Below are 24,789 nucleotides of genomic sequence, written 5' to 3'. Positions count from 1 at the left end.
AAGTGTACGTGTTTCACGCCTCCGCGCCACTTAAAGCCGCATTGTTTAATTACTTGATTCCTAAGCGTTTTTAGACAAATATAATTCGATAGATTTTAATATGTATCCCTCGTGCATCGTCCGCTGCCAGGTAAAAATCGCACTGCGGGAGTTTTCACTAAGTTTGACGACGTCGTACCGTAAACATGAACTGGTTCACTAACCAATTTAAGTTTAATTTATTTATCTACACAACGGTGTTTGGTTTGTGCGTTTCTCGAGAATGCAATGGCCTGCCGCATATCATTTTCATTTTATGCGACGATATGGTAAGTTAATATTGATTTTAACTTAGACTTAGATAAATTCCCCTGGTGTATACATAAAGCACTGTTCTAACGCCATAGGGGACCGAATTTTGCCCTCAGAACGAATGCATTCCAAACCGTTTTTTTTTATATATACCGCTTTTTAAGTTGATGTTTTGATTTTTCACATACACAGTAAATAATAGGAACCGATTAGTATTTTTAAAATTAAGTTTGAATGTACAGCAGGCGCTGTATCTGAAAATTGCATTATGCATATTATTTAGATGACGTGTAATATTTTTATGTTATCAACTGTTTTGTTTACCGTACCTCACATTTTCTTAATGCTTAATGTTCTTTCCATTTTAACAGCGAAATTCTTTGTTATTATTGTTTTTGTTGTGCAGATTGTTTAATGAAAACAGCGTCGTTTTAAATGAAAAAGTGAGTTTGGTTAAATGACGAATTCTATAATGAGGATGGGGACCTTTCGATTAATTTTGGAATTGTTATTTTTCTATTTGAGCTCCAGCCATACATTAATCTCAGTTCTTTAGTGATATAGATTTTCCAAAACTAAAGCTATATTAGATTCGTTAATCATAAATTCACTTCCCGTTTGGCTGGAAATAGCTAGAGGAATTGAATCTTGACTTTTAAATGTCACCCATTGCCATTTCAATTGATTTTGAAGATTGTACTTAGGCGGCTTTGGTCCAAAATATTTTTTAGCGAAAATTTCTAAGTTTGAATTATTTTATGTAACCGCAAGTAACACCTTAAATATTAAACTAACATGCTTTTAAGATATTTTTGTGATTGCAACCGCGTAGATGATAATTTCAAAAATATAAATACGCGGCAACTATTTGGCATAGAAAGAAAAAGGCCGGTTGTGATATTTAAAATTCGAAAGTAATTAAGTAACCATAGAAATATTATCAAGACTGCATACTGAACATCACAGTTTCAAACCTCTACCTGAAAGCTGTTAAAAGTTATAGTTGTGTCACCCGGTATATAGCAAAAGTGAAACTTTTTCAACCGTGCCTTAGGTTTTTATCTATTTGATTATTTATTTAAGTTTGTTGACACTGCGTCTCATTTTGAACCTACAACTTGCAATTTGCAAGAAAGTAATATTTCCAATTTTTTAATTTATAAATTTGCTTTTATCCGTAAGGGCTTCAATGATGTTGGGTTTCACGGATCGAACCAGATACCCACACCCAACATAGATGCTCTCGCTTACTCTGGGCTAATACTGAACAATTATTACGTCAATGCGATATGCACACCTTCAAGGAGTGCCCTTATGACAGGGAAGTACCCTATTCATACAGGTAAATTTATTAATAAATGGACGTTATCACCGCAGGAGGATTCAAAAATATTCACTTTTTAGGTATGCAGCACACGGTGCTCTATGGTAGTGAGCCACGAGGTTTACCGTTGACAGAAAAAATTTTGCCACAACATCTGGAAGAATTAGGATATGTTAACCGAATTGTAGGAAAATGGCATTTGGGATCATGGAAGAAGGAATACACTCCTCTGTACAGAGGTTTTGTTTCCCATTTGGGTGAGTTTTGCATGTTAATCGAGATAATGCCAATAAATGGTTTACCATATTATTGGTAGGTGTAGTGGTGGTGGTAATAGTTGAAGAGTAGATAGTGTTAAATGTGTTAAACTCGCGAAAAGTCTCATAATTTTTCATCACATGTTCTCTTGGTGTATACAATATACACAATATATTAATGAAACGACTTGCGTTTCCTCCTTTGGAACTATTTTATTAGGTGTTATTTTTACAAGTGTTTCAAGTGTTTCCGAGAGTGAAGTGCTGGCCACTTCTTAACATATATTCAATTCAATTTCTTGGTCTGCGGCATTCGAAGAGGTTCCTCTGTTTGCGGAGCACTAATCATTTTAAGAGAGTTTTAGAAAATATTTCCTGGTATAACATTATTTATCACTAGGTCGTCATTTTAAATTACCATATGAAAGAAATTTTGTATATAATTTTTTTTCAGAAGTTTAGAAACAGAGCTTTAAAGTTACATAAGCTTAGTACTTCTGCCATCCGTCATAAAAAAAGATTTATTTACAAAATAATTTTCAAAATTTTAGTATGAAGTTAGCTTAAAAAGCTCGATACAACTAAATATAATGGAAAGCATAGAAAGCCGCTGAATAATTACTTAAAGTTAAAAAATAAAAATTTTTGAGTAAATAAAATTAATAAAACCGTCATTTGATCTTGTCGTGCAATCATGTTCTTCTTACTTGCCACTGATTCGGAAATAGCTGAACAAAAATTAATAATGGATATAAATTTGGTTATCCTCAATTGATATTTTCCCACATCTTCGAAAATTCCAGAGGCATTAGAGAGAGAGCTGCTGATAGGGGATTGAATATGACCTTTTATTTTCTATGTTTTAACATTCATAGAGATGAATATTAATGTCCACAGCGAAAATCATTGTCTGATCGAAATCAATCCATATTCATGAAACGCTTTCAAATAGGCCGTTTTTTATGACCACTACTTTTCACTATTTATATATCAACAAATTAATAAATGAATTAATTTCGATATATATAATATCATAATACATAAATAATATAATAAACATAAGGATTATTTACTATGAATTAATCCCATAATGTCGTCTGTTGTACTTTTCGGAAATGACTTTTAGGTTGACAAAGTAAAAAGAGAGTTTTTTATAAACGTAGATTTTAAAAACACGTTAAAATTTGGTGCATTAAATAATGCTTCTATGCAACTTCTTGGTATTATCGCCGCTGTACAACCTAACCCAAAATGAAAAAGACATGTATAAAAAGATCTCGGAAAATTACTTATAAATTTATTTTTTTATTTTATTATACAATCATTAAAAGTGACCCCCTTTCCTATTTAACAAGCCTTTTATTTAAAGTGAGAGTTAATGGTTTCAATCATAAACGGTGCATGAGTTTGTACTTTTTTTACTCTTATGCGAATTTGCTGCTTTGGAATAAACTAAAATGGATATTCCGACAGTCTCAACAATTTTAGGTTTCATCGCTCCTGATACTTACTGAATATTTTTAGCACTTGCTACCCTCTAGCGGTTTTCCTTTCCCCGTTTTTTCTGAATATTATGTGAGTGAGATCAGGTCAAGTGTACCCCTCATTTACCACTTGATCATAAAAATTTTATCTATATATATTTTTTATAAGTACTTATGATGGAAAACTGATCCCCCAAACGATTTTTTAAAATTTTGATTTTCACAACATTTTTAACAACAATTGTAATTAAAAAATGGTTTTAACATCAACCGCAAGAGATAAATTTATAAATTTTTTAGCATCTATGGTCTAATGTCTATATTTTAATAATATATTAACTAATTAAAATTGTTTCTTTATTTTCGTAATATTAACTAACTTTTAAGTTAAATGAAAATTTAACTGATTTCTTTATCCATTTAAGTTTAAGATTCCGGAAGAAAATTTCACTGCTCGTCATTAGTTTAAACAAAATGAATTTATTTATGACAGAGCGCCGGGCGCACAGGGCTGTAGAAGCGCCGCGCTGCCGAGCGTCTCGAATTGCATTGCTGCATAAATAAATTCATTTTGTTTAAACTAATGAGTGAAATTTTCTTCCGAAATGTTAAACTTAAATGTATAAATCATGTGACCTATAAACAAATAACATTTTTTTTACCAAGAAATCAGTTAAATTTTCATTTGTTAACTTAAATTTTAAGTCGTGAATATATTCTTAAAGTATAGACATTTGACTAAGGATGCTGAAAATTTCGTAAATTTATCTCTTACGGTTGATTTTTAATCCATTTTTTAATTAAAAGTGCTTAAAATCTTCATTATAAAAAAATGTTGTTAAAATCAAAATTTAAAAAAATCTTATAATTGATTAATTTTCACTTGACTTGATTTTACTCATGTTTAACTTAGCTTGACCATCTGATTGTATCCATCACCATCAAACATTGAAGTTTAAACAGCATCTGGGAAATTCCCTGACCTTTTATTTTCCCATTTTGTAGTGGAAATATTTTGAGTTTTTCTGTAATATTGTTTGCGCAATAAAACTATTATTAATAACAAATTTTTCTAACAATAAATAGTGTATACCGTATTTTATAAACTGGCAAATTTTACTATGTTAATATCTGAAACGAATCGGCAATGTTATCTGTCACTTTTCGTGAAAGTGTTCTCTGCCTAAAAAGGTCACTGTGTTAATAATAAGCAAATTTGTTTTGGATACTCACAATGTCTAATTTATTCAACTGACACGAGTTCGAAGTGATAAAAATAGCTTTTTTAAATAATCAATATTTGCATTGTGACAAATCTTTAAAACGAAATTTTGTTGTTATTTCTAAATTATTTTTAACACAGGTTCTGGCAAAATCCTTATTGTTATTTTCAATTGTTGTGTTTTGTTATCCTGTACATGCTATAAAACGCTAAGTTGCGTTAAAAATTCTCGTCCTGCTAATTTCAATCAAAAATTAATAATTTTAATTTATAATTTAACTAGCATGTTCAAAAACTTCCCATCAAACTCGTAAGCCTTCTTACTGAATAGCGCGACAATTTAAATACTAAACGAGTGACTGAAGAATTTTAGCAACTAAGGGGTATATGGATTTGTTGACTGTTCAGATATCGTTTAGTTGCAATACAACAAAAGGTTTGCTCCAGCGTTGGTACATTCAAAAAAAGGTTTATGGATCACTTCCTCGTTCTGCATACCTTTAAATAATTTTGAACGCGGTTTCAGTAATATTTCTCTGTTATTGCTTGTTTTAATTTTTGACATCTTTGTTTCTTGTATTATTTATAGTGTTAATTTGCAATATTATCTTTTTAAATAATCGTTTATTAACCACTTATAAACACAAAAACCTATTTTTGAAGCCGCGAAGAGTACAAACAACATAAATATAATAGATATATACAGTTAAACCAGTGTAACCAGAAAGTAAAACTTGGTATATATAGGCACACTCTAATTTACGAAACAAAGATCCCTTTTTTTATGGAGTGGAAGAATTTTTGTCACTTTTAATTCATCCGGAAATCCTTCTTCAATGCTGTTGTTTATTAGTAACGTAATAGGTTTTAGAAGTGAAGATATTAATTGCTTAGTAATATTGGCATTTAGACCATAATAGTCACGAAAATGAGAGTATTTTAGTTTCAAAACCGCTAACATCACTAACATCACTCTCCAAAACTTCTGACACAAAAAATGAGAAATTAGATCTAGTTGATCTGGAGATGTAGGTCATAGCATCTACTACTGAAGGTCTGATGGTTTTCGTTATCTCCGCTGACCCAGAAGCAAAATATTTGTTGAACTCCAACGGAGTAATTGATCATTGAATAGAGTTACTGTGCTTATTATGTGAATTATGTCATCATAAATTTTCTTTTTCTCCACCTTTTTAGTATGACGATATTCTTTGTGGAACCGTTTGTAAGCATGAAATTCTTGGTTACTTTTTGAACTATGGTATTTTTTTTGAATACAGCAAAGATGCTGGCGCATTACTTTAAGGTTATCATTGAACCATTTAATTGGCGAACGATGGATAGTTGAGTTAACAATGGGAAAGAAACTATCTACAGCTGCCCTAGGCAGTGACACGTTTTTTATTTATTAATTATCTTTTAATTTCGCAAATATTGTCCCAAATGATCTGACAAAACGAGATCACAAACTATGACACTTATCCAGTCACTAGGAATATTGGAAATTACATTGTGGATACAGGAATTTACTGATTTACACTTCCTGGTAGGTTCTTTTACAAAAAACTCTAAGCCAAACGAAATGAATATATTTTCTAACTCCTCTGATTGAGAGGTTTTCTGTGTTAAGTCTACGTTAAAATCGCCAGCAATAGTAAAGTTATCATAACGTTTATACCTCTTATAATACCTCTGTTTAAATGATCAATGAAAATGGATACATCTGCAAAGAACAAGCAAAACAGTCTTATTATCAATAATTTCCGCTACACAAAATTCTGCATGACTTTGAACAGCACATCCGCCGACATCTAGATATTTGTATTTGTAAATGACGAAATTAAAGTAAAGTCGTCCATCTTAACCGAACCAACCCCACCGCCGTCCAATCAATGCTCAGACAGGCATAAAATATCAGTATTATTTAATCTTGCAAACAGTGAAACTTCATCAATTTTATTATGTAACGCTGGAATATTTATATGTAAAATACTGTAGAAATTATTAGTAGACACAGTATGGATTTCCGGTATTTTTCCTCAAGGACTGTTCATTCACTTGGGTGTGACAAACCTCACTTGCTCGGGATCCAAACTTCTTGGATGGAAAAAATCTGTTTATCCTTACTCCCACAGGCCAAAGATTCGGATCAAGAATCTTCCTCGAATCCACCTCCGGGATGGTAACTTTAAAAGAAGAATACTGTGTTGGAAATCTTGATTGTAGTTTGGACACCGACGCATTGGTAGAAAGTTGATTCAAATAGACACTAAGACTATCCTCCGACGTTTGGGAGTCAAGTTTGGTAATTTGGTACTGATGGATTTTCTGGACAGCTTTTAATGAACAAACTGGATTCTCCAATGTACCGATCAAGACATTTGTGGACCTTGTGGCTGTTGGCGCTTTTGAAAACCGCTTAGAACTATTCCCGTTAACGAGATTTGGTACTAATTTTTGAATTGTGAGGCGGATCGTTACACTGATTTCGATGTTTAGGGTCATGTTTATGATGTGTCTCGGGTTGCTCCAGTTTACCAGACCCTTTTGATTTGGCATCGCTGAAGTCGTTTCTGCAGGCTGGACAGTTTTCAACAATCGTATCTGATTTGTCAAATCTTCGGCTGCAATAGCTTGATTTTGAATCGTTAGTTCTTGCTGTTTAATAATTTGTTCCAAATAATAGATTTTTAACCTATCTGTGCCATCCTAATTAACTTCCTCAGCGGTAATTTCAACTCATGAGACGACGTTAATCTTTGCAGTTTTGGCAACGTCATCTTCACAACATGTGACCGATTTACCACCAACAGACCACTTCGCAGTTTTTAATTGCTGTAGACAACTAATGCGTGCCAAACACCGCATCTGATGCAACTAAGACCAGATTTAATGGAGCTGGTCTTGCATCTTTTGCATACTCCCAAACTTTTCACTCATTTTGCAATGATAAAGCAATTATAGTTCAAAAAATTCCGCTTCAAACAAACCAATTAAATACACGAAAACTTCAGTGCGCACAGTCCGTTCCCAACAGATCAACGTCACCGGGGTGACAAAAAACTAATCTCACTCCGCGCAATGAAAACACACGTGCACTACCTTAAACAGCCCTGATAAAACAGAGACTGTTGCCAACACTTAATACGAAGAGAAAAATGTTACTATACACTCTGCACTAATTTTGTTAACTTAAATTGCACTCTCAATGAGTCCAATACGCTAATCATTCAGACAGAGAAAAAGTACCACGTAGGGCGAGTACAGCGAGCACAAAAACTGTAATGAGATATAAATAGCTGCAAGCTATACTTCGCCACTCCAATTACACTTACAAAATAAGAAAAATAACTGCAAAACAGCACGGATACATTCACTGAGTTACCTGTGACGTGACCATGAGAATTGACAAACGTCAAAATACCATTCGTGCCTAAAAAACTAAGTGGCTCTCGAGACTTTAATAAGGCTGATAGTTTAAGACAACGCTTTGCTCACTCACAAAAATACAATTTTTGCTCAAATACGGTAGAATCCTTATACAGCGACCATCCTTGGAAATCAACTATTAGTCGTTTAGGAGGGGCAATCGCTTAAAATGAATGCACCGTGATAGTTTAAAAATTGGTCGGAGTGTACTGTGCGCTAGTGACGTACGGAGCGCCCTCTATTGCCAGAGGTGAAAGACGAGGTCGGCGAAGAAGTGCCGACTAACCAGCGAGACGAACAGTGTTGACGTTGTATTTTATTGATTGTTTAATTTTGATCGGCTGGACCAGAGTTTTTTTCCACGTATAGTAATACGCTCCGTTAGCATAGTGTGTGTATTGTTTTTCGACGCTTCTGAACCCAAACATATCCATCACAGCACAGAAACGAATGGAAGCTCTTCTACATTAAAACATTTATTTATTGACAATTTTAATTACAACTTACTAAAAATAAATGTAATTATATGCTCTTTATATAATATAATATATACATAAATAACAAATGAGAACTTTTTATGTGCATAACACAAAATACTACATAGTAATATGTCAACATTTCGAATGAGCATACGTACGAGTAGTAGATAGAGTAGAGTAAATACAGTTGTTACGTTTTATAATAGTCCAAGATCAATGATTGTTTGATACATGTTAATTTATTTTGATCAAATACCGATTCACATTTGAAAAACAGTTCAAATTAAGAAAATAAGTTTTTAAGTTTCTCAAACTTGCTTTCAGAAAGGGAAGTCAGCCTGTTAATTCTTCAGTATCTTCAATTATCCTCTTCATCGAAGTATCCATGTCCAGCTTTGGAAAGAGCACTTCTTTATTGTTATCTATATACGTTAAAAGTCTCTCAATAAGATAGCTTCTGTTGAATATCTCAAAATTCTGAATAATGCGTTGGTCTAAAGGTAGACAATGTGAGCTGTTTGGTGGAAGAAAAATAAGTTTCACATTATAAAGTGCAATTTTAAATTGCGATGTTCAATTATCTAACAACAATAGCACTTTTCTATTCTCTCTCTTCATCAAACGCTTTTTATTAGATACCGATCGAAGAGGTACCTTACAGATGTGCTATCCTTTAAAACATCTAGGATTTTTGCGTTTGTCGGATCTTGCTTTTCGCTTTCCACAAAATGAAATTGTCATTCGGAGTTTTGCAGTTTTTTTTTCGAAACACTCATTTTTCAAAGCATATGTGTTTGCTGGCTAAACACCACAGTAGAGTCCAATCCCGTCTGCATTACAGACATTTTTTGGGGATTATTCTTTTAAATTTGCGAACAAATTTTTCTTCTAAATATCCACACCTTAAAGGTCACGATACCGACGACGAAATTTGTTTGACCATCCATTTGCAGCTTCGAAGTCACTTAGTCCTAGGTACTGTGCAACTTCAAGGACTTTTGCCAAACTGGTACACAGTAAGTCCTTTGGTTTTAGGAAATTTTCTTTTTTTTTCCTAGTACTCAAACTACTTTTGTCCCTTTCATTGATCATATCTATTTTTTCTTCCAAATATTAATTTAATCGACAATTTAATGTTAACCGACAACCATTCAAACAGTTTAAATGTAAACTGCAATTAGAATAATGTATTTTTATTATATGAAGGGGTGGAAAATTAAAAATATTCAGTATTTCTGAACCTTTATTGGTATTTGTTGTATAAGATTGTAAAACACAACAAACAGCAAGCCGTAAAAACACAATTTTTATGACATCTGCCCAAACTGCTTCAAAGTTTTGAAAATTTAAATTTGCACTAGGTAAAAATAGGTGTACAGACTTCGTTGCAGAAGTGCGATGATTAAAAATATACAGTTAATGGCTAAAATATGGAACAGGGATGTGGACATCATTCATCTTCATCATCTTGGGCATTTTTTGCATTAAATGGAAAATATACAGTGTGGATCAAACAGTAATTGTCCGTACCAAGGTACTTTTTTTAAATGGAACACAATAAATTTTCATTAATTAGACTGTCCGGCAAATACCGAAATATTCACGCTCTTGACTAGCAAAATGGAAAAAAGCACCATTCTGTAACATTTGGATCGAATAGGATATAATAATTCCATTTAAGTTGCACATTTCCATCATAGTTTTACAAAACTACGGTCGGGTCATCTTCATTATACTCTTGTAGTAATGCAGTCGTGTACGGATTACACTTTTCTTTTTTATTATACGCAAAGCTGTTCGTTGGCTTCATAATTTGAAGCTACTTCAGAACTAACCAAAATGTAGACGCAGAAACTATGAAAAATGTTGTAGGGAGAATTATATCCCGATTAAATTCTTATAAACCTTCGAAGCAAACTGTAACCCGAAATTTAGCTATTCAGAAAAACGTACAGGAAAGATTAAAATGCAGTAGATCCTCCCTGCAGACCACGCGGTTCCGTCGTTCCGCCGGCGGATCGATCTGGCTTGTGTCGTTTGGAATGTTACTCAATTCGCCTTCGCAGCTTCGTCGCCTTCTTGCCTCGCGCACGTTAAACGGAAGAAAACGGCCGGAAAACTTGTTTTCCGACGAGATGAAAAAGAACCAGGGAAACTATCGCGACCATTAAAACCCGGACCACTCGCTCGGTACGCCGTTCGCGTCTGCCGTTCCGTACATCCGCGTCGGCGTGAAATTAACGCAGGATCCCTGCGATCAGTTCTGTACGCTACTTATGTTTAAAAACTAACGAGGTACTGCAATAACCCGAAGAAAAAAAAGTTTGTATATTGTAACCCCCCGTTGTCACACTAAAAAAGAAAAAAAACAATTAAAAATAAGACATAAACATAATTTAAATGTACATTCCTTAACATTTTCCCCGCCAAAACGAATGTTTTTCAAGTACGAGAAAAAAAATTCTAATGGCGACACGAACGTTTATATTTGAACCATAATTTCCTGGCAAAGGACAGATTTTTGCGACAAGGCGTTGCAAGGTCCCGTGGTTAGTTTTAAGGGAGACAACACGAATTATACCATCCTTGCTTGCTACTTCAGGAACTATACTTAACTACTAATAAAAACTTTGATCTTGCATTCTCATTGGTTTTATTTACCATTTCTATACATTTTCTCTCAATTGTGGATCTTGTAATGATCCTTTATGTTTTTTTATTTTTTTTCTCATAAAAAGTCAGAGGTATAGGTAATGTTTAATCAATTATTTGTGAAATGTGAGACAAATTTCAAAAATTGATTTTAAAAAATGGTGTTCCATTTAAAAGAATAAACTTCGTATAGAATTTACTTTTGAGGTCACCCTGTATATTTTCTCGTTACTGCAAAAAATACGCAAGAAAAAATTATTAAATCTAATGCTGTATTTTTACACGAATTTGTTCTATATTTTTCTTTTTAAATAGGTTACAGTGCATATTTATCATTTTTGATTAATTTTACTTTAATTAGTGGCACGATTGTACCAAACTATTTTTTCTTAAAAATTGTAGAATTCAGAATAAAAAGTGAAATATAAACATCACTTGTTGCTAATATACCTTGCCTTTGCACTTTTGACGAACTATAACACTCAACTAATGTGGTATCGTGTAAAAAATGTTCATCATCAAAAATCGTTTTAGGTTACTGGACCGGACACCATGACTACTACGACCACACAGCAGTAGAGAATCCAGGATGGGGTTTAGATATGCGCGAAAATTTAAGCATAGCGTACAATCTTCACGGACAATACTCCACAGATTTGTTTACGCAGGAGTCTGTCAGATTGATCAACTCCCATGATACCAGCAAGCCGCTGTTCTTATATTTAGCCCACGCAGCCGTTCATTCCGGCAACCCTTATGAACCTCTACGGGCACCAGAAGAAGAAATCCAAAAGTTCGGTTATATCGAAGACACTCAAAGACGAAAATACGCAGGTATTTTTTTTTCGACTCCCGTCTGGAAAATACCTATTTACACACTGATCTAGCGTGCGGGAAGCGTCACTTTGCCACGTCAGTTTCGTTTTCCACGGATCCGAGCCACTTCGGACATTTCCGGGACTGCACGGGTTTGGGAGCAATCGGATGTTTTCGGAGATATTTTCCACGCCTTAAATTTTGACGTTTGTCAGCTCTGACGGTCATGTCAGTGAATGTATCCGTGTTGTTTTGCGAAATATACTAACGGTCGTAGAAAAAGTAAAGTATGCAACACGTTCGGTAAGCTTTAGTCACTCGTTTATTAAACACTCGCTCCGCTCGTGCCAAATAAACTCGTGTGTCAAATGTCGTTTACCGCATTTGTTGCATAATAGTATATTATGCATATTATGCAACACGTGCTTTAAACGGTATTTGACTCATGAGTTTATTTGACATGAGCGGAGCGAGTGTTTAATAAACGAGTGACTTAAAAAGTTTACCGAACGTGTTGCACACTAAACTTTTTCTACGGCTAGTTACGGGTTAGTTTTTGGGTACATTTTCGCAGAACAACACGAATATATTCACCGTCATGAACGTCAGAATTGACAAACGTTAAAATTCAAAGAGTGGGAAATATATTCGAAAACATTCGATTGCTCCCAAACCCGTGCGGAAAAATCCCGGAAATGCCCGAAGTGTCTCGGATCCGTGGGAAACGAAACTGACATGGTAAAGTCACGCTTCCTGCACGCTAGATCTGTGAGTAATTAGGTATTTTACAGACGGGAGTAGAAAATACACTATTAACGCATTATCATTTGAGAGTATAACGTTTAATCCCATTTCATTTTCAGCAATGATGACACGTTTAGATAGTTCGGTGGGGCAAGTCGTAGAAGCTTTGAAAAACAAAAGCATGCTCGAAAACAGCATAATTGTCTTCACTACAGACAATGGCGGACCGGCAGCAGGATTCAACTTGAACGCGGCCTCAAATTATCCCCTAAGGGGAGTAAAAAACACCCTTTGGGAGGGCGGCGTCAGAGGTGCGGCGTTAGTTTGGAGCCCCCTTATTGAAAAACCTTATAGAATTTCCAAGCAAATGATGCATATAGTTGACTGGTTGCCGACGATTTTAGATGCAGCTTCCTATAACATAAGGTTTGTACAGACATTTTTCTTTCACTTGGGAGTGTGGACTAAGTAGAATGAAAAAATTTTAACTTCGCTTAGCCAAATTTACTTCAAAAGTGTTGCTACAAATCTCATTTTGATTATTATAGATTCAGGTAATATGCATGTTTACTCAAAACATGACGAACGAACTGCAAATATCTTTTGGCTACCAATGGTAGAGTCCGGAATTAATTTTCAAATTTTATCAATCGCTATTAATGTTACCATATGACCATATACGTAGAAAAGCAAACTTATGGGTCTGTAGTTTTCTACATTTACGATTCTACTTTTTTGAATATATTTAAAAGTTCTTTAATTTTATTTAATAGGACTCTCCCTCCAAGTTTTACTGCTTCCATCGTTATCTGGTGATTTGTAGCTTCTTCGATTGACGATGCCAGTGAATTTCCTTATTTCATTGGGTTCTTTTTTCAATTGTTGACTGCTCTGATACAGTATGGTATAAAACTCAACAACGATTCGAAGTAGTTCTTCTCTATTAGTTGTTACCTCTGAATGTTTGGTCTGTAGTCAATGCCTTTGGTCTTTGTTCATTTCTGGACAGAAGTTTTAGTGGCTTCAACTATAGAATTTGCGATATGTTGATTTAATTCTTCAATATTTATGTTTTCAGATATATGAATAATATGTAACTCCTAGTTTTGCTACGTATTAGTTAATAATATTCGAAAGGGAAAAGGGAAAGTTCGGGCAGAAAAAGGGAAAAAAAGAAGGATTTTGGTATACGTGTGGAATATAAAAGCTAATACCTTTTATTATAATTACTTTACTACTGACTAAATAGTTCCAGCATTAATTTCTATTTAAAAGTTGCAAGAGAAGATGAGAAATTATTTACGGTAAATTAAATGATATAAAATGCTCTACAGCAAGAAAAGTTAAGTTTAAAAAGTTCTTTATTGTGTTATGGATTTTTAAAAATATTTCACTGGGATACTCGCCTCTTAAGAGGTACGGACGCCTTTTGTATTCAATAATTTATAAAAAACATATGTTGCATCCAGGATACTCTTTTTACGCATGTTTAGCCGCTCTCTTTTTGAATTTGCTGTGAAAAACATCCAATCAAGGACTATTAACATTTTCGTAAAAAATAAAAGGCGAGAAAAATAGAGACAGTTTAGTTTATCTAAATATAGTTTCTTTTTCAAGAATTGTTAAATTCGGTTTAAAATCAATTTTCAATCCCAAATAAATGAATTTTATGGAGGGTGAGTATTTACAGCTGAAAACCGGGTTTCATACTATCAGACATATAGTATAAAATTAAATCGAGCAAAAAGAAAATCTAAATAACCGTGATTATTTATAATTTTTAATTTCAAAATTTGCAAATAATTTCACAAACACATTCATTGGTAATAGCGATATTTTGGAAAGTGTAAAAAAATTACCGAAAATGAATTTTTAAAAAGATTTCAAATCCAGAAAAGCTCTTAAATTTTGCAGTTATGGTGCACGCATATTATAAAAATGCTCTTTTCCGCAATTGCGAGCAAACTTGATTAAAATTCCACAACGATGGTAGAAAAGTAGACAAGCGTATAATTGGTGGCATAGTTTATTGAGTTCAAGAATATCTATGAATATTGAGAATCATATTGTATAAGCTAACATCTTAAGGAAATGAACTGGCCTCCTGATTTGTTGGTATTGTCGTTTGACAACGTCCGCTTGTGAAACATATATCTTAGCGCAGTGTTCTTAAAGTTGTTGAGCTCTACCTAGGTACTTTAATCGTTTGCAAAAAAATACCAATTTTCCGTATCTCTACTGGTGTCTGTAGGAGTAGTGGTTATGCTGATAAAAACAAATCTTCTATTCCGGCATTCTACAAGCCGCATGGCCGTTGATAGATAGTCAATCATTTTGAATGTAGCATTTTTAAGGCATTATTTAATCAAAATATGTGCAGATCCCATTAAATCTTCGGACAAAAAGAAGTTGAGTGTGTGGATATCGCTGTTTAGAAAGTAAAGGGTAAAAAGTGCAGGCATGCACGTAACATCATTAACATCTCTGTTGCCGGTCCTAAGTCTGGAAAAAGGAGGAAGGTTGTCGGGCCAGGCTAGCTCCCTACCCGACGTAAAACAGAACCACAGCTTATAGAACCGAATTTCTGCCTCGGAAATGACTGATTAATTGATGACAACCCAGGTACAAAAAAGGATAATGGCCAAAAAGAAGGGTAAAGTTCAGTTTCAATACGATGACTATCTACTGATCTACAGCGGAGTCGAAAAGTAAACAATAGGGAAAGAAGGAGTAGCAATCACATTATCAAGAAAGTACCAAACCAATATAAAAGACTGCAGTTATGTATCGTCGCGTATCATGGTTGTAAAAATGGAAAATAATAATTCTTAGAGACTTCAATGCCACATATCGGAAATCAAATAATCTCTGGAGTTAAGCAAAAGTTCAATGAAAATATACTGAACAACAATGATCGACTTATGCGCATTCAATGAGCTACGAGGGCAGCGCCAAAATTTCCCGGCCAGAATATGAAAGAAACAAAGTAAAGTAACAATTTTTCCTAATTTTTCGATATAATCCCCCTTAACTTTAATACGCTTATTACATCTCTTTATTAACAACTCAATCCTTTAAATAATATATTCTTTCGGTTTGTCTGCAAAATGAGCTAAGACAGCCCTTTTAACTCAACTTCGTCATTAAACCGCCGTCCACGTGAGTCCATTTTCAAATATCCAAACAAATAATAGTCGCTGGGAGCTATATCTGGACTATAGGGAGGATGATCTATCTGTTGGAACCCACACTCTAAAATGGCAGCTTGTGCAACACCAGCAGTATGGACAGGTGCATTATCGTGCAAAAGACGCACGGTCAGTTTTCCTCGACGTTTTACACGTATGCAGTCTCGTAATTTATTGTAATAATATTGCATAATATTTACCATTGACAGCGGTATTAGTTTCTTTAAAATCTGTCAAAAGAATTCCTTCACAATCCCAAAAGATCGTGGCCATCACCTTTTTTGTTGACTGGCAGACTCTGAATTTTCTTGGAGGTGCTTCACCCTTACGACGTCACTTCATTGATTTTTTTTTCGATAGAGGGTCATAAGAGAACAATAGTTTCATCTCCCGTCACAATAGTTTCATCACAGGTTTCGGTTCCGACCCACAGAGTTCCAAAAAAGATCGCGCACACTTGACACGGCGTTGTTTTTGAATAGCTGAAAGGTTTTTAGGCACCCATCTTGCCTAAATGATCATGGAGGATTCGACGAACACTTGTATCAGAAAACTTAGTAATTTCTGGGATTTCTTTAACCTTTAAACGTCGATCACTCAATACCACCTCTTCCACAATCGCAACAATGTTTTCCGTTATGACCCCTACTGGTAGGCCTGTTCTTGAATCATCTTCAAGGGACTCCTGCCCCATTCGAAAACATTTTGCCCATTCTTTCACTACAGAATACAAATGACAACTTTAGGTGCTAACCCTTCTTTTGTCAAAAACTTGATGACTGCTCTATACTCAATTTGCATTATTTGCGACATTTCTTCGGACACGTCTTGTTTAAAATGCTGTCAATAAAAAACTATTTGACGCAAGACTTCAATTTTTTTTTTCGCAGCCTACTAAGATATATATTTAAAAGAAGACAAAGTTTTATCGAGATACTGGAGCTGCATTTATGTCAGGCTGGGAAATTTTGGCGCTAACCTCGTACGTATCAACACGTTCTACGACCATAACAAGCAATACAAGTTCACATTCGGTAACACTAGAGCTCAGAGATCTACAATAGACTATATTATCACAAACAGATATATCCACCCGCTCCAGATATTGAATGTCAGAACCCTTAATTCAGCCGATATAGAAAGCGACCACCTTCTGCTACTTGCAAAAATCAAATTAAAATTCAAACCTTAAAAGAAAATAGGACAAGTATCTCAAGAATCAAAAATAAACATCGAATCCCTATGGGACTTCTCGATCAAACAGCTTTACGAGAAAAGACTAACAGAAAAAATTCAAGTAAACCCAATAAAAGCAGAAGATAACATGAACAACTCCTGGGAGACACTAAAAAACAATACGAACATACGAAATATATAAAAAATTCCGAAACGAAACAACAGCGCCAGTAAGTAATAAAAAACAAATGTGAAGCGAATCAAATTCGAGCCAAAATTAAACGGGATTCTGTCCGAACCAATAAATGTAGGTCGAGGTATTCGACTCCCTGACTAGTCCCCTTCTTTTCAACATCATTATGAATGAAATAATAAGAAATGTACTTACTAAAGAGATACACAATAGGCGATCAGGAAATTACTATTCTGTGTTATGCCGGCGATGCCGTATTAGTTTCCGAAAATGAAAACGATTTACAGTGTCCATTACATCGATTTAACTGCACTGCCAGAAAACTAAATGTATGACGACGTATCAAAAGTACCAGATGCAAGGTGGAATCTCAGGTGATATTGAGGCGGAGGTGAGAGAACGAGCAACAAAGGAAACAAGATTGCTTTCGAAAAATCGTCGGTGAGTGGAGCAAGTTCGCAGCAAATAGCGCGAATCACCTTTTCATTTTAAAAAGAAGGCGCTTCGCGGATTCTTGTCCTAGAGGGATGCATTGTTTTTCTATTGTGCTCCTGCGGGCCACTATGGAACTTTCGCAAAATCGATGTAATTTGATTGTGAATACACCCTGTATAAAGTGTCCTTCACATCTCGTCGAGCTTCAAAGTTCCGGCACACTTCGGTAAATATTGAAATTTTTACTGGTAATTGCAATTTAAAATTATATTTTTTCAATTATCTTGCGACCCCTGTATTATAGACGAAACCGTAAACTCTCTCTCGAAACAAGTTTACGAAACTATTCAAATCCAATTATCACATCTTTAAAAGTTTTTCATGTATCGCCAATAATTCCGTATCCGTATTTCTCCAATGGAGTAAATGGTTTTCAAAAAATTACTTGTATTCTGAAACCATGCAATACGTGGTAATATTAAATGACGTCATCGCGTTTTGATTGAGGGCTAGAAATAGTGATTTTCATTTTGATATCTCGAACAGCGTATGTGATAGACGAAAACCGTAAATACAAAAATTGTTGATACGGCCTATCAGATTGTTTGAACGGATTAGCTATTGTTTGTACGAATTTTGATTTACGGTTAATAATTTACTCTCTAAAAGAACAATTTTGAGGGTCTTTTAGATTTTTGTCTATAACTAAAACACCTTCTATATAATCGAAAAAATGCATGAAACAAAAGCGCTGCGTCTCCCACGTATTACGGATGTAAATTTTTTCCTTTCGGATGAATGGCTTTGGAGGAAAAGCTGTTTTTCTGGATGCCAAAATAACTACAAAAAAAATCAAAATTAAAAAAAAAATACTTCGCGTTATTCTATTGTTCTCAATTTAAGAGTCTAAATGCGGATACAGACTTCAACTTCTCTCCCAAGTCTGAAGTCGGTAGCTGCAAATTTGGAGTACCCTGTACAATACTTAAAAACGGTAAATACAAAATTTTAAGCTGTCTATATGGACTAAATCGTCATGTAAAAGAAACTGACATCTAAAACACAGATTTATTGTCAATTTTCAATAATAGGGGGACACATTTTTCAGTTTTTTTGAATTTGCTACGCACCCTGTGTTTTTTTGAAAAATTGTCAAGAATAAAAGTTTATGGAGTCGTTTGTTCTGCATCTTCTGGTCTTGTAAACGGTTTTTGGAAAAGGGTTTTTTTTGTAGACTTTTGCACACGCGATTTTTTTTAAATACTTCCCGACCTCCCAGCCCCCCCATTTTCAATAGGTTCCGTCACGGGGCAAAGTTGCATATATGTGACAAATTTGAAGTCGATTGCTTCAAATTTCGGACACTTATCATGTTTCATAGCAAGGTCCAAAAATCAGTCGAAAATCGCGAAAAAAAGATGGATACCGGCATCGGATCAGGGCCATTTCTTACAAGCTTATGTGCCTCGTGGAGGGTTAAAAAGGGGGCCAATTTCAATTCTGTCGGTTCGAAAGTTATTCAGGAAAAACCAAAAGACGAGAACGAAGAACGGAAAACGGAGACAAACAAATTTTTTTTTGACGGTGATTATTTCTGTACCAACGGCGATGCCGTAGGACTTACCGTTACCGAGATATAAAATTTGTATACGAGCGCAGATGCTTTCGAAAATTCGTTCATCGATTTTCGAAAGTAACAGGAATAGCAGGATGCCTCAATGACACGATATGGCGAAATAAAAATATCAAAGTGGAAACTAAATTAAGAGTTTATAAGGTAACGGTGAGACCAATTATGACATATACTGTCATTTGGTTTGTTTGTATTTTTTTTTTTTAATTCTGGTTGTTAATATATTTGTTTTAAGTCTATTAACGTCCCCTAAAATGCAAATTAAGATTGTTGATGAACTTTATGTCAATTTATTTTTATGCCTTCCTTTCAAATCATTCAATTTTATTATCATGTTGGCAGTAATCTACGTAACTTAGACGGTTTGAGCATATGGGAGGCATTGTCACAAAATAGGACATCACCCAGAAACGAAATATTGCACAACATTGACGACATTTACGGAAATGCAGCTTTAACAGTCGGACAATGGAAATTACTAACAGGTTTCGGCAAATCTATTGATTGAGTCGTTTAATTTGCTTAAGTGTACCTTTTAGGAACAACCTACGGTGGTGCTTGGGACGGTTGGTATGGACCGTCGGGACGGGAATATCCTTACAACGTGAGCCTCGTCGTTGAAAGCCAAGTAAATAAAGCCTTACTTTCGATTGGCAGGGGTGCCACTGTTGACCAAATGAATATCCTTCGCGGCCAAGCCTTGGTGAAGTGTAATAAGATCAGTCAAGCGAAATGTGATCCGCTTAAAGCACCTTGTTTGTTTAACATCGTCGACGATCCTTGCGAAGACAACAATGTCGCCGATGTGTAAGGAATTATTTTATTTCCTTTTGAATTTTAAACAATAATTATCTATTTTCTAGGTATGAGGACATTTTGCGCGACCTGCAAGATACTCTTGCCGGTTACAATAAGACTGCGTTACCACCTGGTAATCTACCGTTAGACCCCAGAGGAGATCCAAAGAACTGGAATTATGTGTTTACTAATTTTGGCGATGAAGATGCTTTCCACTGCAGGACCATATAAAAAACGAAGTTTTATTTTCATTCTGCTCGCTGCTATTAATAATGGAAGTAACTTTAATAAGTTTATTACAAATCTAGTCACCTTTTTTAATATATTAAAACGTATTACATTTGATTTTTGATTAATTGGTTTTGTGTATTGCGCCATGTTCAAATTTTAATGTTGTTGTTTTAATTTTCTCCCAAAAAATTGTTCAATCAACAGAATATCTAATGAAGGATCAATGAAAATTGATATACACTTTTTTTCTTAAGAGCATCTAAATAATATCACAATGCATAATTCCTGGTTTGTAGGTATATGGCGTAACTGGATTATTTAAACAACCACACCATAAATTTGACTTCTAAAGTTAGGAATATATTCCAATTTTCCCATAACAGAAAGACTGTTGACTCTGAAACACACACACACACAAATCTAAAGAACTTACCACAAAAGGTAATAGAGAAACTTACTACCTACTATCGATAACGTTATTTAAATGTTGGTATTCTTGAACAATTCCTTGCGTAATGGTGTTTCATTAAATCTCGCTCACTTAAATTAATACAGTAGACTCGTGGTATAGTGAATTTGCTATAAAGTGAACTACTCGAAACAGAGAACAGACAATTTTTTGTTATTGTATTCCATAGAGTGCACAAAGTGAAAAGGATTTTAAACAATTTGTTTCCTTTTATGTAATTTTATCACAGCAGTTTCTTGCATCAGGTCGTTTTGCGAGTATAGTATGGCAAAGAATAGAAAACATTTAAGCCTAGGTGATAACGCAAATATATTAGTAGACCTAAAGAAAGGTGTCTAAGGAATATTTTCAAAAGCATTAATACTCTCAACGGACCAGGAAAAACGAAAACTTTAAGAAATTCTGTGTCCACCAATGGTAAAGGTTCTGTATAAGTGGTTTCTAAAACAAAGAAAGAAAAATATTCCCGTGACCGTGAATCTCCTTTTTTCATGCAAGCGGCTGGTTGCAAAAATATAAAAGGCGTTTTTGAATACGTTACTTAAAGATTTTAGGCGAAAAATTGTCATCACAACCTGAGCGAGTAAGCAGTAGTGATTGGAAAATCCAAATATCCCCGATAATTCCAAAATTTAAACTATCCTGTTCATTATAGAAAATTGAATTTGACCCTGGCGTGGAAAAACCTGAAGTTATAGAAAACTATTGGCACTTTAAGTGTCCTAAGAAGTCGAATAAGGAATAAGAAGATCCATGCAGTAAGATCACAAATTATTGATTTACTGCAAGATTTCACTCCCGAAGTTAATACTATGGATATAGAAGACTGGAATAAAGATATTTTGGAGGATAAAGGGGTGAAAATGGTCAAGATAAAGGACGGTAAGAAGTGAAAGTAATAAGGCAACATATAACAATTGACTGTGCGATCAAATCAATTAACAACGTAATTCAATGGGCTGAAGAAAATGAAGTGGAATACTAAAGTCTACTCGTCTTACGAAAATTAAGAAATGAAATCGCTCAAAAAAGGTTTATGAGACAAAAAAACAAAAAAACTCATTTTTCGATAAACAAAATAAATCACATTTTTATTAATTTTTATCATGTTTTTTCCATTTCCATTGTTAGTGAATGTTAGAAATATTCCATTAAACTTGCTTAATTAATTCACTATATCTCGTCATTCATCACTGACGGACGCTGAGCCATTTTGAAAACACCGTGCCATAGTCTGAGCTTAAATATGCTGCACTGCCCTCTGTAGGCGAACCATCTCGACGAAAATTACTTAAGCTCGTTAAAGAAAGTAACAAGAGATCTTCTCAAGCAGTAATATGAGCTTTGGTAAAGGAAACCACCAGAAAAGAAGTGTTATCTACGAATGGAACTTAGAAATACAATTCTTAGGTTTGATAGGACTAAATGTTCATATTTCCATTGTGAAATAGCAAATCCAAGACATGAGTTATATTAGTTTTATATGCCTCCACAAACAAATAAACTCGTAAGTGCACGCTTGCGATCACTAAATTCATACATATTCAATAGATATGAACATGACTGGGAGCTGCTTTCGCTTGGGAATCATGAAAACGTCGGCAAGCAACTGTCGCAAATAAATATTTTAATTAATAAAGGCATTAAATGTGTCTTACTTTAGTCTAACTCTCTCCTCAAGCGAACTATAAATCCACATATTAGTATCTTGCAATGATAGTTCTATTATTGAGACAGCTAGCACCCCATAAATAATAAAAAAGTAATAAAAATAATTAAAAAAAACTTTGCTTTCTATAGGGACTCTAAAGTCTATAGATTTGGGCTTTTAATAAAAGATTTGTTGTTGATAGTTGAAATGGTATTTTTACCTTAGAGGTTGTAGAACATTCAGGAATAGGACATACATATAATGAGGAAATAAGAGGACGAATAGGAAGAGTACAGCTACTGTTGTTATATGGCCACGTAAGGATGACTAACCTCGAAAGATGACCAAAGGCAGTGATGGAATATGAACCAACAAACAGAAGAAGAATGGGAGTTGGCGAAATTAGAGGAACTGCGTCGGTTTTTGCTGAGTCGAACTTGCTGATGCTTCGCCAATCATCCTGTTGACTTCTTCAGAGCTCGACTGAAACTAGCTCGCATTTTACTCTGTATTTGCTTATATATTGTTTGAGGGGGGCGGAGCTAAATGAGAGACATAACCACCGTCTCGGAAGACTGATTCCCATATTGGTGACAGCTAGAGATTTGAGTTGCGGTTAAGTGGTGAAGTGTATTTTTTGATCAAACGCCTAATATCTTTAATATGGAAATTATTGGAGAGAAGAACAGAGGTAAGGTGTTTTAATTCTCAGGTCTCTACCTGTCACCATTATGGAAATCACCAGAGATGGTGGTTATGCCTCTCATTTAGCTCCGCTCCCTTCAACACTATATAAGCAGGTACAGAGTAAAATATGAGCCAGTTTCAGTCAAGCTCTGAAGAAGCCACCAGGATGATTGGCGAAACGTCATCAATTTCGACTCAGCAAAAACCGACGCAAGAGGAATCCAGAAGTTTTGTAAAAAGTATTCCAGTAGCCTGTGAAAAATTAACTATAAAAGATACTACTATACTGCGGTAGTCATGACTGACGGTGGTCAACTGACTATAAGGGAAAATTTCAAGATATTATTACAGACGGATCCCATCGTCAATGTAAAAAAGATCCTACGACATCTACGGAATACAAACTTAAATCTGTTATTAAGGCATCTCCTCGATTAGAATAATAACAACATTAAGAATAAGCATAAGAAGAAGAATGAAAGATAGGCCGATAACAGAGGATGACTGGGGAAATTGGAAAAAATGGAGGTCGAAATGTGGGATGCGTCAGCGGACGTAGAAACTTGAATACCGCAACACATCTCAAGATTTTATTATTACTTCCAAAAAGGTTAAATTGTCAGCCAATAATATTTGTCGTTATCAACTTAATACTGAAATGTATTCTTAACTAAAAATCGTTGGTGTTATTAGGACATTCGACAAAAACAAAAACGAAATCCTAACTACATTTTATTAACTTAATTTAAAAAACATACATTTCCTACTTATCTTTAACAACACATTCTTATGAACCTGACTGCATTCTTAAATTTTGTCCGATCTATTTACACTAAAACTACTATATAGAATAAGAGAAGAGAGAAAAATTTTCCTACATTTCGATGTAGAAATCTTTTCATATATACAACAATTAAGGATTTCATGAAAATTTTACAGGTGAGCAATTGTTCAGGTTATGTACAAAATGCACTTTTCTCAAAATTTTTAAGTTCCACGAAGCGATAATTCTCAATTCAATTATTAAAAGAAAAAAAGCCATTTTAGAGTACCTATTTAAGTTTGAAATTATAATCCGAAGCCATAAGCAATAGGAACTAAAATAAATATAAGGAAGTGAAGAGGAATTAATACTATACAACCTAAAATTGCCCGTTAACTAGTTAGATCATTTCATTTGGAACTTAAAAACTTGCATTACCAATTAGACTCGAAGAAAGCGGTGCTGGAAGCAAATCACAATTCAAAGCGAAAATATTACAAATAGCCGTTTTCAAAGGAAAACCAAATTCAAATAGAACCTGAAAATTAGTGACAGAAAGTTGAAATAATGGCAAGAAAAAATTGCTTAGTGGAAACGCAAAAATAAGAGCTAGAATATTTACAACAAACCGTGTTTTAAATAATAAAATATAACGAAATTTTTCAATTATTGTAAGACAAATTTGATCCGTTAGTCTAACAAAAAGAAATGTCCCTGTTGTCGATGTCGTTTTGAAATTGTCTCGAAGAGTCCTAAGTTTTGACTGGTGTTTGATGGCAACGTGTTCGCTTAGATAAGGGATGTGATCAAACGAGCCTTGAAGTTCACTAATCTCTCGCTGGTTTGGGCGAGACGCTGCAAAATAAG

At 34.5% G+C, this 24,789-nt stretch overlaps 2 protein-coding genes across 5 annotated transcripts in view; one reads left to right on the top strand and one right to left on the bottom strand.

Annotated features, from left to right (window-relative positions):
- LOC132704268 (arylsulfatase I-like) lies at positions 1–20,698 on the top strand. Its single transcript, XM_060674138.1, has 8 exons — positions 1–308; positions 1,474–1,633; positions 1,696–1,872; positions 11,673–11,972; positions 12,818–13,124; positions 19,666–19,808; positions 19,863–20,130; positions 20,187–20,698. The coding sequence occupies exons 1-8, from the start codon at positions 186–188 to the stop codon at positions 20,350–20,352; spliced, it is 1,644 nt and encodes a 547-aa protein (XP_060530121.1). The 5' UTR covers positions 1–185; the 3' UTR covers positions 20,353–20,698.
- A 3,180-nt stretch (positions 20,699–23,878) lies between these two features.
- LOC132704269 (uncharacterized) overlaps positions 23,879–24,789 on the bottom strand; it is a 44,390-nt gene continuing 43,479 nt past the window's right edge. For all 4 annotated transcript variants that reach the window (XM_060674140.1, XM_060674141.1, XM_060674139.1 and 1 more), the window contains exon 7: positions 23,879–24,777. In XM_060674140.1, the coding sequence (XP_060530123.1) occupies positions 24,712–24,777 (66 nt within the window). In that variant the 3' untranslated portion in view covers positions 23,879–24,711. The remainder of the gene's footprint in view (positions 24,778–24,789) is intronic.

Source organism: Cylas formicarius, unplaced genomic scaffold, assembly GCF_029955315.1.
Source record: "Cylas formicarius isolate icCylForm1 unplaced genomic scaffold, icCylForm1.1 PGA_scaffold_7__23_contigs__length_41026272, whole genome shotgun sequence".
In the NCBI taxonomy this organism is placed as follows: Eukaryota; Metazoa; Arthropoda; class Insecta; order Coleoptera; family Brentidae; genus Cylas; species Cylas formicarius.
Note: the sequence above shows the minus strand (reverse complement) of the source record. Positions and strands in the feature narration are given on the sequence as shown.